This window comes from Podarcis muralis, chromosome Z (assembly GCF_964188315.1).
Source record: "Podarcis muralis chromosome Z, rPodMur119.hap1.1, whole genome shotgun sequence".
Lineage (NCBI taxonomy): Eukaryota > Metazoa > Chordata > Lepidosauria > Squamata > Lacertidae > Podarcis > Podarcis muralis.
Genome location: NC_135673.1, coordinates 20,669,285 through 20,684,800, shown reverse-complemented (window position 1 = coordinate 20,684,800; position 15,516 = coordinate 20,669,285). Strand labels below are relative to the sequence as shown.

At 45.5% G+C, this 15,516-nt stretch overlaps 1 protein-coding gene across 4 annotated transcripts in view; it reads left to right on the top strand.

Moving 5' to 3' along the window:
• OPHN1 (oligophrenin 1) overlaps positions 1-15,516 on the top strand; it is a 115,000-nt gene that overhangs the window by 61,819 nt on the left and 37,665 nt on the right. For all 4 annotated transcript variants that reach the window (XM_077922733.1, XM_077922732.1, XM_077922736.1 and 1 more), the window contains 3 exons: positions 2,418-2,492; positions 11,595-11,679; positions 12,715-12,773. In XM_077922733.1, the coding sequence (XP_077778859.1) occupies positions 2,418-2,492; positions 11,595-11,679; positions 12,715-12,773 (219 nt within the window). The remainder of the gene's footprint in view (positions 1-2,417; positions 2,493-11,594; positions 11,680-12,714; positions 12,774-15,516) is intronic.

The window sequence follows — 15,516 nt, the reverse complement described above, 5'->3', positions numbered from 1 at the left end:
CTGCTAGCTGCAGAACTTAAAAGCTATTTTCATGCCTGGAAACCCAAAGTAGACCTGGTACAAAACAAGCTTTTAAGTTCTCTGCCTTGCCTGGATTTATCATGCACAACCAGTCTGCAAGAAACCCGTGCAAGATAAATGCACACAAGATGCGATCACACTCTACTGCAATTTCTGCAGACAGTAACTCCAGTTTCTGTAATTTATGCAGGCTGCAATCCTAAATCCACTTATTTGGAAGTAGGCGCCATTGAACTCAATGACACTTATTTCTAAGTAGATATGTACAGGATTGCACAGCTGGCGGTCTAAAAGCACTTGAAGAAAGAGAGTGGTGAAGTCCAACTTGCAGACATGCTTGCAATGTGAATAGCAGAGGCTGGTGTGTGTGTTTTTTTAACTAGCAAAAGTGACCTAATATGCAATCTTAGAATTTGTTTTTGGAGGGGTGGGAAATAGACACGCTTCTTAATCGCTTGGAGAAAATTCAAGGCAGCTTAATGACCCAAAGTGACACAATAAAAAGTTGGGCCCGGTATTATTTTAGTTTTAGAGATCTTTATCATAAAAGTGCCATTAAAATAAATGGTGTCTGTTTCGCTCAGTGCTCGAGATGAAATCTTAGACAATCAGACTCTTTTGAAGGGCTGGCAGGCAACAGCTGAGCAAATTTAATGGGAGCTTTCCTGAAATACTGGCCTGCTTCAAATGTTGCCATTCTTTCTTTAAACATCTTAGTGGGTTCTGTCTGGAATATTTCCTTTCATGCTGCATCCTGGAGAAAGCAAGTTTCCAAGCGTACCTGGCGAAGGTGGGCTCTGTTGTTTCCAGGAATCTCCCCTTAAGGGGCATCATGCTCCCCCTACACCAAGGAAACCACCCTACAGATTTCTGCTTTTCTGCATCTGAAGAAGAAAAGTGGATTTCTTAGCACAAATTCTTGTTCTTAGGAAATGAAGAAGTGTTCTCGGTGCTCATGAGTATCGGACTAGCTTTGTAGACTAAGAGAGCCAGAGTGGTCGCTGGTTTAGAGTGTCAGACTTGGACTTAGAAGATATGAGGGGTTGAATCCCCACTTGGCCATGAAGTTCACTGCATATGACCTTGGGGGCCAGTCACTGCCTCTCAGCCTAACCTACCTCATAGGGTTGTTGTGAGGATAAGAAGAGAAGGAGAACATGCCACCTTGAGCTACTTGGAGGAAAAGTGGAATATAAATGTAATAAATAAGTAGAATGTATAACCAAATGCAAATGTGTGAGGTCCTTGGGGAGACACTTAGTAACCTGCAGCAGGGGTGGACTTGGCTGATGTCGCTGGTACTTGTCTTCTACTCTCACAGCTTGGTCTGGGTGAAGAGTGAAAGACCCCCTTGTTGGAGGAGGAGTTAGAAAGTTGGCCCTGCCTCCTCTTCCTTGAGAGGCAACCCTGAAGGATGTGATTTGTCTTCCTGCCTATCCCAAGAATATGGCCAAGTGAGGATTCAAACACTGGTCTCTTCAAGTTCCTAGTCCTCATTTAATCCCCACAACAACCCTGTGAGGGTAGGTTAGGCTGAGAATAGGTGACTGGTAAAGGTCACCCAATGAGCTTCTATACCATACCAGGCTCTTAAATTAATTTGTGACAGTTTTCAGTTTGTTTACTGGGTAGCCAGGAAACAAATTTTCCACATTGTTCCCAAACCAACTGCATAGAGCAGTGGCTCTCAGCTGGTGGTCTGCAGACTCCAGGGAGTCCACATAACCTACCTAGAGCAGGCATAGGCAAACTCGGCCCTCCAGATGTTTTGGGACTACAACTCCCATGATCCCTAGCTAACAGGACCAGTGGTCAGGGATGAGGAATTGTAGTCCCAAAACATCTGGAGGGCCGAGTTTGCCTATGCCTGAAGAGGGTCCGTGGCACGACTTGCATAGCAAAAACTACAACAGAAATATCAAAATTTTCAAAAGTAGGGAGTCCATAGCTTGCCTTTTGAAAAACGGAGTCCACAGTACTTAGCTGATTCTGAACAACTGACACAGAGGATTTAAAATTTTATTTTTAAACAGTTCATTCACCATATACGAATTATACCACATACTGGTTCCTGGACTACACTCAAAGCTCGCAGGAAATGCCTGCAGAGCAATATTATTTATGGAGCCTCCTTGGGGAAAGTGTGGTGGACTGAAATAATCTTTAAAGAAGACTCTGGCCTTGGTTCCGTCCTGGTTCCTGCTTTTCCAGGCTCAGGGCAAGGATTCCCTCTGTTACAGCTGCCTCGACCACCTGAAAAACAATTGCTGAATTTTCAGTGAGTGCACGAGATGGCGCCATTGAGCTTTGAGTGCCATTGAGTGCTTCCTAAGTCTGATCTGCCAGGGCTTCAGGAGTAATGGTGTTTTCTCCCCCCCCCCCCCCCCGCTGTTCAGGTATTACAGTCGAAGGCGTCTATCGAACCGTTGGGAGCAACATCCAGGTGCAGAAGCTCCTGAATGCCTTCTTTGGTAAGAAACAACGGTTCGTTGCCAACTGGGTTTTATTTCTGTGGAATCATGGGGATTCTGATTTGCAATTTACTAAATCAAACCAAGTTTCCCCATAAAACCATTAGGTTGGTTTATATGTGTTCTTTTGCAATGGACCTAATTTTCTCAATCTGTTCAGGTATGGTAGGAGATATGTTCTCCTTCCCCAATTCTTGGCTCTTATGATCCTAGCAGAAGCTATATGGTTAAACACTATTTGCCAATCATATTCTGGAATATCATCTTTTAGATAACCGAGCAGAATTATTTTAGCTTTCAAGGGAATACGATATCCTGACATATCAGAGATATCAGCTTGAACGGATTTCCAGAATATTTCTATTTGAGTACAGTTCCAAAAGATGTATATGTAACCTGCTTTATTTGATCCACATCTCCCTAACCTGTATATTAAAATTTATAATATCTAACTTTAATTGAGTCTACATCTCCTGTATTGGACAGGCTGTGCCACAGAATCATAGAATTGTAGAGTTAGAACAGACCTTGAGGCACATCTAGTCCAATGCGGGAATCTAAACTAAAGCATCCATGGCAGGTTGCCATCCAACCTCTGCTTAAAAATCTCCAGTGAAGAAGAGTCCACCACCTTCCAAGGAAGTCTATTCCACTGTCAAACAGCTCTTACCCTTAGAAAGTTCTTCCTGATGTTTAGTTGGAATCTCCTTTCTTGTAACTTGAAGCCATTGGTTCGGATCCTAGCCTTCCGGAGCAGGAGAAAGCAAGCTTGGTCCATCTTCCAGGGGACAGCCCTTTGGATATTTGAAGATGGCTATCATATCTCCTCTCAGTCTCTTTTCTTCCCGGCTAAACATACACAACTCCCTCAATTGTTCTTCGTAAAGCTTGGTTTCCAGGCCCCCTAATCATCTTGGTCACCATCCTCTGCACATGTTCCAGCCTGTCAAGTGTCATTATTTTTTTATCATACTTTTATTGTGCTAGCTAAAGGCCATGACACCATCCTTAACATCAGCAGACACTAAATATACTGTAAAACCACAACCGAAACTGGCAAAAACCTTGTTACAGGGACAGTTAAAAGAGAGCGGAGTTGCCTGTGTATTGTATAAGTTAGATCCCTGAGTCCCCTTTACAATTAATGGCTAATACATCCAAATTCATCACCCTAATCTCCCTAGCTGCCAGAGTATAGAGAGCAAATCATCAGCAACATTCTGTAGCCACTTCTTTCTCTCTGCCATAGTTAGGTTGATTTCCTGCGCAAACAAGGGTTTCATAAATCGATTTGTTGGTTCTGCACAAAGCCAGCATTGTGTTGTAGATAATGAGATATATATTCCACATACAGTTGCCTGCAAAATCAGAGTCTTGCTTCATAAGGGACCTTATTATATTGTCCATCCAGGGCCACTCTAAGCATTGCCTGGAAGCGCAGCTCTGTGAAGGCCACTCTTAGCGAGGCGGACAGAATTGTGCCGTTTTAATAAGTGGATACTGTGGCAAACATTTGGAGGAAATAATTGACTGCGAGTCTCTCCCCACTTCGTTCCTATAGAGCCAGTTCCATATATGTCTCTTGTCCCTGCTCAAAGACGCTTGCAGCTCCTGTAAGTGGCAGTGGGCTAGGCAGTGCTGGATACCACCTTCCAAGCAGTTAGTATCTTCCAGTTCTTTTAACACAGTCTCTCATCTGGTAGGAGCTCAGTCTTTTCAAATAGTTTAGGCAGGGGTAATCAGCTCTAGCCCTCATTGCAGTCATGCCAAGTTCCGATCCAACTTGTCAATATCATACTCCAGGTGTGGTCTGACCAAGGTAGAATAGAGCAATACTATGACTTCCCTTGATCTGGACATCATCATTATTATTAATAATAATTAAATAACAACAACAATAAAATAAATTTATTATTTATACCCGCCCATCTGGTTGGGTTTCCCCAGCCACTCTGGGCGGCTTCCAACAAAAGATTAAAAATACATTAACACATCAGTCATTAAAAACTTCCCCAAACAGGGCTGCCTTCAGATGTCTTCAGATGTCAACCAGACTTCTGTTGATGCAGCCTAGAATAGCATTAGCTCTTTTTTGTTGCTGCATCACACTGTTGACTCACATTAAGCTTGTGGTCTACTAAAACCCCTAGATTCTTTCACATGCCCTACTGCCAAGACAGGTATTCACATCTTACATTTGTGCAGCAGGTTATTTCTACCTAAGTGCAGAAGCTTACCTTTGTTCTTTTGGAAATTCACTGTGTTATTCTGGGCCCAGTTCTCCAATCTGTTACAGTCGTCTTGAATCTTGTAGCATCCCATATGAACCTGCCTGGGTTTTGAGATCTTCAAGGAAGGCCCTTCTGTCAGTCTGGCCACCCTCACAGGCCTGCTTTGTGGGGGAACAGGAGAGGGCCTTCTCAGTGGCTGCTCCCAAGAGTAGTTCAGCAATGGAACAATAAATCATCCGAGGCCAGTGAAGTTAACTCTTTATTCAATGAAACAATCCACAGCTCCAGCCCGGTGGTCTCAGCAACTCTTTCTAGGAGGTCTTGCCCCGATGAAGCATTTGCAAGGGCTGAAGGTCCCTGCCTGCCCAGTGCCCACTAGGACTTCTCCTCTCCAGAGTCTTTCCCATGCAGTCTTATCTCTTCTCCCTGTTGATCTGCTAGTCAGAGGACTCTTTCGGATCTTGTGTTTCATTGGCATTCCCCAAGACACTACAGACCTCTTCAGCTGTAAGGTGGCTCAATCATAACCTGACCAAATTTGGAAAGGGAAGAAGAGAGATTGCTTTGAATTATGCCTGTATTCATGTTTGGTCTGAATGTGCAGAGGGATAAATGTTCAGCCTACAATCTTTGGAACAGAGAGAGACTGAAAGAGAGAAAGGATGCATTTGGTACCCTCCACTTCAGTCAAAAAGGCTTCCAGAGTGGCTTAGAAACACTCAAAGCAAGACTGCCCAAAGCTTATGATCTCTATATTAAACACACACACACACACACACACACACACACACACACACACACACACAAATCCAAACTCAGGCATCCATTTTGAACAGTTGTTCCTATAGCCCATCTGGCACAGTTCAGGGGTAGGAGGTGCTTCGTGGAGCACCAAAAAAAATGGAGAAATGCAAAAGGGGGAGTTTGGTCAAGTTCAGAATACTTGAAAAGTACAAATGGGGAGTTGGGGTGGGGATGCAGCTAATGGTTTACAACTGCTGTAGGTTTTGGGAGAAAGGGCAGCTGTAGATTGAGCAAGAGAGTTGATTTTCTTGAGACCAAGGGGAGAAATAAAGCTTGCAGAACGACACAAGGCTTCCCACAAGGCTGTTAGGAAGAAAGCAGGCCATCAAACCTGATAAAGGCATGTGCACACAGAGAGCAAGATACTGACATTTTGGAAGAGGGTGAAAAAATAAATGGCTGGTGGGGCTTTTAGAGAAACTGTAGTTGAAACTGTTGGAATTCAGAGAGCAGCAAGCTTTCAGAAGTCAGAAAATAAGACAGAGGGGCTTTAAATAAGGAAATCTGAAGGTTCTGGATGCAAGCTCAAACCTGAGAGTTCTGCAAGGAAACAATGATGTCTACCAATTTGGATGGCTTTAAAGGAGGATTAGACTAACCCATGGAGGAGAGTGGCTGTTGATGTTTACTCTGCATTTGGGGGCAGCAATGCTTCTGAATCCCAGCTGTTGGAAACATCAGGAGAGGAGACTGCTCTTGTGCTCGAAGCTTGCTTGGTGGTTTCCCATTCGGCCACTGTAAGAACAGGATGCTGGGTTAGATAGGCCATTGGCCTGATCCAGCTGGCTCTTCTTATGCTCTTACATTACTATATTTCAGAGCAGGTATGGCTTGCAGATAATAGGCTAATGTTTCAAGGTATTCTTTTTTTTTAATGGTAGAAAACCAGTAGCATGTAAAAAAGCAAAAACACAAAAACTATTTGCAGTTTGCACACTCCCTTCACCCCAGGAAAAAAGGGACAACCAGTTATCAGAATTAGAGCTATGTGGAATGAGTTAAGAGTCAGGTTATTAAAGTTTCAATTGCTGCTCAACTTACTGTATTTTTCGCTCTACAAGACGTACCCGACCATAAGACACACCTAGTTTTTAGAGGAGGAAAACAAGAAAAAAAATATTCTGAATCAAATGTTGTACTAAACTATTTAATAAACAACCAAAGGGTTTCATCAGGGTATCCTGAACCTTGAAGATATTTATATCACCCCCACCCCACCCCACACACATCCAAGGAAGTTGCTAGGTAGGAGATCAGGACAGACAATGTATGGTTAAAAGACAGAACTTGCTACAAGACTGAGCGACAGCTATTAGCTTGGGTGACTTCAAAAGGGGATTAGACAAGGGGCGCTGCGCAGCTCTCCCTCTCTGCACAGCGCCTCTCCAGCAAAGCGGGAGGAGAAACGGAGCCCCTTCAGCGATAGCTGCGCAGCCTGCAATTGCTCCATAAAACGTACATACATTTCCCCTTACTTTTTAGGAGGAAAAAAGTGTGTCTCATGGAGCGAAAAATACGGTAAATTAATCTTAAGTGGGGCATGAAGAAAGCCTTTAGGCTAGCTGTCAGGAAACCGTCACCTTGTCAAGAGAAATTGTCACAGACCTCAGCTCACAGGAAAACATGGTCGCTGACACAGCAGTTGACAGCATCCAGACTCTGCCTGCCTTGGAAGACCTAGATGTCCCTCCCTCCCTTGACAAGCTGAGGAACGCCATGGACTCTCTCTTATTGGAGGTTTTTAAGCAGAGGTTGGATGGCCATCTGTCATGGATGCTTGAGTTGAGATTCCTGCATTGCAGGGGGTTGGATTAGATGACCCTCTGAGTCCCTTCCAACTCTATGATTCTGTGAACTATCAGGCATGTGGTAAATTCTCAGGATGGGACAGAATTCCAACAAGAGTGCTGAAATTTCACCTCAACTCCTCCCTCATTGTCTACCTGGGTTCTACCATAACCAGCAGCCTCTCCATCGATGCTGAGCTGGACAAGCGTATTGGCAAGGCAGCTCTGACAATGGCTCATCTCTCCAAAAGGGTATTGGAGAATGTGATGCTAATGACCAATACCTAGATGAAGGTCTACCAGGCTTGCGCGTTGAGCACGCTGCTTTATGGAAGTGAATCATGGGCAACTTACAACCGCCAAGCGCGATGCCTCAACACCTTCCACATGTGCTACGTCAGGAAGATTTTGGGCATCACATGGCAGGATAGAGTCTCAAACAAAGATGCGTTCTCCCAAACCCACATTCCCAGCAGGTTCGCACTCTTGTCTCAGCAATATCTGTGCTGGCTTGGTCATGTCCACAGAATGGAAGATGGCAGGACCCCCAAGGACGTGCTCCATGGGGAGCTGGCTTCAGGCACCAGGCCCTTAAGCAGACCAACTCTGCGTTACAAAGATGTTTGCAAATGAAGGCGGGCAACATCAACCCTGCTGTGTGGGAGTCCCTTGCAGACAACCGCAGTGCCTGGAGACAGACTGTCAGGTGGTATAACTACAGCAGTGACCAGAGGAGGAATGACCACTGGGAGGAGCACAGAGAGAAAAATGCCATGTTGCCTCTGCAGCAGCACAACTGGACACCTTCATCTGCCTCAGCTGCAACAAAACATGTCTCTCCTGTATCAGTCTCTAGAGCCACAGCAGACGCTGCAACCTTCCAACAGTTTAACTTCATCCCCAAAGGCACATTCCTGCATGGTCTCCCAAGACAGACAGATGCCAGCAACTAGGGGCAGGACAGCAGGAGGAGGGAGTTTGTGGAAATGTGAATATTTCTAAGAGGATAAAATGTTTTGAAAAATGTCAGTAAGAATGAAAGCATACATAACAATAGATAAATGTACGTTAGAGTGGGAATTGATATAATGAAGATGCACATATCACAACTGTAATAATGGTAGAATCAACAGCAGGAAAACAACAGAGGTTAAGAAGCAGAGGTGGATACATTTACAGAGATTGATGCAGGTTATTTTGATTTACACGCCCAGCAAATAATCTGCTGGAGATTTTGGAAAGTGTCTCGTCTGTCTGCCAGGTCTTTGTTGTGTTCAGACACCTTTCCTGGATATCATTGCCCAATTTGACATCCAATGAACCTGAACATTGTAGGATTCAGGTCAGATACAATTATGTACTTCTTGATGTAGCACATAGGTAAACAGTGGAACTTGCTCCCACGTGAAGCAGTGATGGCTACCAACTTGGACGGCTTTAAAAGAGGATTTGACCAATTTGTAGAGGAAAAGGAGGCAATGCTCTTTCTCCAAAGCCAGACTGAGTAAAGTGTCTGAATATTAATTGGTGGAAACCATAGGATGGCAGAGTGCTCTTGTGCTCATACCCTGGTTGTGGGTCTCCGATTGGGGTCCCCGATTGGTCACTGTGAGAACAGGAGGCTAGACTAGATAGGCCATTGGCCTGGTCCAGTAGCTGGGCTCTTCTGATGCTCTTATGGAACCTCCAGGCCCAGAGGCAGTCTATCTGGATTCTTGGGTCAATAGGGACCATTTGGCCACAGTGAGCACAGGAACCTAGCCCGGATGGGTTGTTGGCCTGATCCAGCAGGCTCTTACACTGTGAGGAGGGCTTGGGCTTAGAAAAAGTAAATCATGGCACCACTCTTTCAAGATCTTAGTGGGTGGCTTTGCATGAAGGCTGGAGGGGACTTGGTCTGCCAACTCTTTCCCACTACATCATTGTGGAAGCCAGGTGGTTGTTTGGAGTCAGGGCCAGCTGGCTGCTATGATGGTGTTAATATCGACACTTTCTAAGAAATAAATCTCCTGGCTCCCCGTCACTTTCTGAGCAGGTCCTTTTTATTGCCAATCAGCAAAGTGCCTGCTGATTCCTGTAAGAGCCCTACTTCCTTGGCTGCCCTTTTTGTGTGTGTTTCAAAACACTTGGCTGTGCTCTCCCTTGCCGTTGTTATATTGGATTCCTGTAGAGTCTTGAGTTGTACAAGGCAGGGTCACACTCTCCGATGATTAATTACATGGGACAAAGTGTGTTTGATGGCTGTTAATAGTCCTCCTGCCTTTCCTCTGGGCAAATAGCTCCGTGTGCTTTCTATCAAGAGACCCTGCTGGGGTTTGTTAAATGTGCTTTGGTTTGGTTGTCCAGTTTGCTACTGCTGCTGCTTCTGGCACCATCAATCCCACTTGACACTAACAAAACATAGAGCTGCAATGGATTAGAAATTCTAGGTGCAAATTCTAGTGTGGCCACTGGGAACCCCCAGACTGGATTACTGCAATGCACTTTGTGTAGGACTGCTCTTGGGCCTGCTTCTCTTGGGCCTGCTTCAGAAGCTCCAGCTGGTGCAGAGCACTGCAACCAGATTGCTGATGGGAGCTTCTGGCTGAGGGCATGCGACACCATTGTTAAAACAGCTGCACTGCACTGCACTGCCCATCTACTACCGAACCAGGTTGCATTGATTTACAAAGCCCTGAACAACCTAGGTCCAGGGTAAACTTCACCTGAACCTTATAGTATCCCAGTTTGATCACTGAGATCATCTGGAGGAACATCGTTGGTTGGTCACCAAGTTGGCGAGGCTCATTTGATGACAGTGAGAAGCCAAGCTTTTAGCGTCATGGGCCCAGTCCTGTGGAACTCTCTGCCACTGGAGATTCAGCAGGTACCTTCTGCTTCAACTTTTTAACCACCTGCTGAAAACTTCTATTCCACCAGCTGTGTGCAGTATCCAGAGTGGAGTCTCTTAGGTGACTGAACTCCTGGTGCCAAATGTATTGCTTTCCTTTCCTTTGGACCACATCAGGGGGTCTTGTTGTCTGGGCAGCCCAGGACCTCCATACACACTGCACAGGCTTGCACCCCAGAGAGGTGACTTTGGTGCTGCAAATGCAGCAAAAGCAATACAGGAGGCAGCAGTTACGAGTTATAAGCTCAACCTGATTGGCATAAGATACAAGCAGAAAGTGTGGCCTCAAATCAACACTGTCAGAACAGTCATACCTGAACTTTGTGAATGTTTCTCTGATTCCATTGAACAAGCTCTACTGAGCTGACAGCATCAAAGCTAGGTGGAGCTGCATCAAAGAGGCAACCTACGACATAGGCAATCAAAGAGAACAACAGATCCACGACTGGTTTGAGGCCGGCATAAAAGACACGGAGCCTTATTATTGCTGCAAAACACAGTGGACTACCCTGTTGAAAGACGCTTTCTACACTGAGAAAGTGATACCCAGTGGGTTGCCAGACAATGTGCCAACGACTACTTACTAAAGCTGCCTTGGAGCGTTCAACTCACTGCTGACAGCGGCAGTACTCACCAAATATATGAAGGCTTGAACAAAGCCTTTGGACCAACAATCAAGAAAACTCTTCCCTCGTCTTGGAGGAGAGACTGAAGCCAACAACAATGAAGGCAATGAAGTATACATCCTTTCACATTGGGTTACCAGCATTTGTTTTTAACTTCTTTCCTTTTAACTTCTGATGCTTCCGTTGTATGTTTCTATCTTATTTTTACTCTTGTAAACTGCCCTGATATATTATTGTGATATGGTGGGATCTAAATATTTATAAATAAGTAAGTAACTAAATAACCCAGGGTGGTGGAAGTGGAGAGATGCACCTGTCCTTTGGAGAGCCCCAGGTAGCTCCGCTGCTCACACTTTTGAGCCATTCTTCCCCCCATCCCCAGTGGAAATTTGGGGGTGCCACTTTCTCCATTAAATATAGTATTTTGCCCTTCCACAAAAATGTTGTGGTCGCTTGGATGAATCTCATCACGGGGACCATGCGCTGGATATTCTCTGTGCTTCCCCCTTGGCCTTCTTTCAATACCAAAAAGGATTCCATTTGGGGTTGTCATTGGGAACAATAAAATGAAAATAACAAGGAGAGCAAATTTCAAGTGGAACGCCAGGGGAAGGTGGTGTAACACTGTGGTTTTCTCAGACTGTTGAGGCTGAAATGTTTTAATTGCTTCCCTTCACAGAACAAGAAGTTACAATCGGTGGTTTCCTGGTCTGTTTTCTAAACCTTTTATATTTTTTTTGCCTCTTCTCTTTTCCTCTCTCCAGACCCAAAGTGCCCAGGGGATGTGGACTTCCAAAATAGTGACTGGGACATCAAGACAATTACAAGCTCATTGAAGTTCTACCTCAGGTAGGTTCTTCTTTCTCAGTTTCTGCTTTCTAAATATCTGACCTTTATCTAGCTGATCTGCACAGAGTGGGTGGACAGAGGGCATGGAGCTGGTTAAAAACAGCTTTCCTGTGTTTCACTGCACTTGTCTTATCCTGTGAGTACTGCCTTAGATGGCTGCTCCATTTGCCCAATTCTCTCCACTCAAGGTGTCTGTGGAAATCTTTCCCAGCTATGCAGCAGCGTAGCGTGGGTTGTCAGCACCCGGGGCAAGGCAAGTAATATGCGCCCCCTAACCCGGGGCAAGGCAAGTAATTTGCGCCCCCTAACCCCTAACCTGCCGCCGCTGCCAGCTTCTTCTTGCTGCTGCCTGGGCTGGGGTATTTACGGTAAGGTAGCCACGGCGGCGGCGGCGGGTCCGTGTCAGGTGATCTGAGGCGAGTTGCCGCTGGCGCTGCCGCCCAAACGACGCCGCTTGCCCGGAGGAGGAGGAGGGCAGAGAGGTGAGGAAAATGCAACATGGCCCAGCAGCTGCAGCAGCGGTGGCGGCGGCGGGGCTGTGAGGAGGGGCTGCCTGGCGCGCCCTCCGCGGCCCTGATGCGCGGGGACCGCGGCGAGCGCTGAGAGCCGCTGCCAGCTCGTCGGTTCCGCGAGACATGGGGCTCTGCTACAGCCTGCGCCCGAGGCTCTTCGGCGACTCCGGAGGCGGCGAGCGCCCCCCCCCAGATGTTGCGCCCGGTGCGGCCGGGCCCCCCCTGCACCCCCCATGCTACACCACTGCAGCTATGCTCACCTGAAGCTGAGGAAGTGACCAAGGTCCTTCTGCATTCAGAACAGGAGCTCTTCCACTGAGCTGTGTCCCTGTCCATGAAACAAGGAAACTTCAACTCATATCACCAGGACCTTGGACATAGAGTGGTCTTGATGGAATTTATTGAGTTTTTTTAAAACAACAGCAACATACAAATTGTTCCAGATTGAGCAGAGCACAGCTGTGCCTCCCTGTTTCCTATGGAACTTATGCATTGCACTCTCTCTTTCTTCCCCCCACCACAGGAATCTCTCTGAACCTGTCATGACGTATAAGCTTCACAAAGAATTGATCTTAGCTGCCAGTAAGTGCCTGGGAGCAGGGTGGTGGTGAGCTGCTATTAAGAGTAGTTTTCTGGAGGGTGTGAGCTTCTTTGCCTGATGAGGACAAGGTTCTATTCTCTGGAATGTTAGATCTGTGCTAAGCGCCTAGGAAGAACCACTTTCTCATGTTCTGTAAAGGAGGTGATAGCACATAGAAAACAGGGACATGTGCCTTCTCTCCTCTCATACAAACCAAGGCAGGTCCTACTACTTACCTCCAAAAATGGATTATTTCCTCCTCCTCCCAACTGCCCCCCCAATTTCTTTTTAGTATTGTGTATGCCTACTAAGGAAGATAATAATGCAATAAAATTTGAAACAGTAACAGTTCATTGCACGTGTATCCAAAATCGAATTAAAACTATTGAGTTTAATTCATCAAAATTGATGGACTTGATCCCGTGTTACCTGCTTTTCAACGTCTAATAGTCAATAGACCTCCGGTGCTTCCCCTGCTGCCCCCTTGCCCCTTGCAGTACTACCCACTTTGAGAACCACTGATCTAGGGCAAGAACAGCAAATCTCACTTGAGGACGTCATGGCCAATGTCCCCCCCCCCCCTTTTAATTGATTGTTCCATGGACAATCAAAGCAGCATGGTTAATTAACTCTGAAACCTTTCAATTAGGTCGACAGTCCAAATTTGCACAGTATTGTATTACTAGGCCCGGACAACAATTTAATTAAATGAGTGGATAAATCAAGAATCTGGTCATCTTGATTGAACTCCTGCTGGCTGTAATGAGCTCCCTGGTGCTTCCCGTTTTCAACATCCAACCTCCTCTCCCTGTTTCTCTGTGAGTGCTTTCGCGGGTTTGCAAGCTAGCTTGAAGCACAGGCTTCCTTAAAGAAAGTGCAAGAGAGCATCCACAACTTATCCTCTCGCATCCTGTCCCACGGGTTGAATTAATACAATTTATCTTTGCTTGGCCAGTAAAATGTGTGTAAAATCACATAGCGATCATTAAAAATGATTGCCAAGTACTTGCAAAGTAATATTAATATTTGTTAATTAATTAATTAATTATCATCGCCTGACATTTGCAGAAGGTAAAATTCAAATTCCTTGGTTTTCTGAAAGCGGTTTATGTGCTTCTTCATTAAACGTAAACTTAACAAGCTAAATGTTATCCAATTAATAGCAGGTTGTAATCCCTCACACCCAAGAACATATTTTAAAAAACCCCTCACTGAAGAAATTTGCAAAAATTAAGCTTCGCACTGTACTATCTTAGGGTCAATCTCTATCATTGGGCTCACAAGAGCCCAGCTGATCTGGAGCAGAGGTGTGATGCAGCACAGACTTGCCACAGGTGGTGAAAGGTTGCATTCTGTGCTGAGCTGGGGCAAGTGGAGATCAATGGCTTGGAGCTCTGGGCTTGATTGAAGGACAGAGAGATGTCTAGCCAAGGAGAATCTGCACTCCCCCCCCCCCCCAGTTGACATGTAACGTGAGCCCCATGCTGCCATACAGACAAAATAGCATGGAATCATAGAATTGTAGAGTTGGAAGGGACCCAAAGAGTCATCTAGTCCAACCCCCTGCAATGCAAGAATCTCGGCTAGATCATACAGCTTAAAAACCTCCACTACCTCTCACGGGAGTCTGTTCCATTGCAAAACAGCTCTTACTGTCAGAAAATTCTCCTTGGCTCAACAGTGGCCAATCGCAGAGGCATCTTGGAGGCCTTTCATCACTCAGCAAGGAGGCTCCGACCTCTGCACCTTGGCTGCGAAGGTGCTTTGGGACAGAGCCAGGACCCTGGGAGAGGACAGTTTCAGTCAATCAATCAATCCTTCTAACCACCAGTTTTAGACTACAACGCCCATCAACCTAGCGTTATGTGGCTGTGCCTGATAGGAGTTGTAGTCCAAAACAGCTGGAGAGCATGGTGTTTATGTGGAGACTCAGAGCTGCATGGGAAAATGCATGCATAAGAGTGAAGGATTCTTCTAGTTTAAATGGTGAGGTGGTAGAAATGGGGCTTTGGAAAGGTATCACAACGCTCATCCAGTCCAGCCCCTGGAGTTGCTGGAATCATAGCTAAAGAAACTCTGACAGGTGGCCACTTAACCTCTGCTTAAAAACATCCAAGGAAAGAGAGTCCACCACCTTCCAAGGGAGACCGTTCCACCGTTGAAATGACTCTTGCAGTCAGAAAGTTCTTCCTGATGTTTAGTCAAAATTTCCATTTGAATCCATTGGTTTGAATCCAGCCTTGGATTCAAGCTAGCTCCATCAATCCAAGCTTGTTCCATCTTCCATGGGACAGCCCTTCAGATATTTGAAGATGGTTCTCTTCTCACCCCTCAGTCTCTTCCAGGCTAAACAGACAAGGAGGGGGAAACTATATTGAAAACTTAACCCGGACCATCAACAATTCCCTCTTTTAGCTGTCTCTGACTTCTCTGTTCTTCCCAGTTCTTTTTCAAATGCTATGAGCTGTGTCTAAATAAGAAACTGCTTGTATTTTGAGTTCCACTTATTTCTGCACGAAATCCTCCCTGCCCTCAGCAACATTTTAGCAAAATCGTATTGTGCCACTGATTTTCATCGCAGCCAAGGGCAGCTGTTGCTTGTTACAGTTAATATTTATTATTATTTAATACAATTTATACACTACTTGGGTTCCTCCCCCCTAAACACACCTCAAAACAGTTTACAAAAAAGATAAAATAGTAAAATTACCAATAAGAAAATTTCAACGGGTAGAAGTAAAAAAA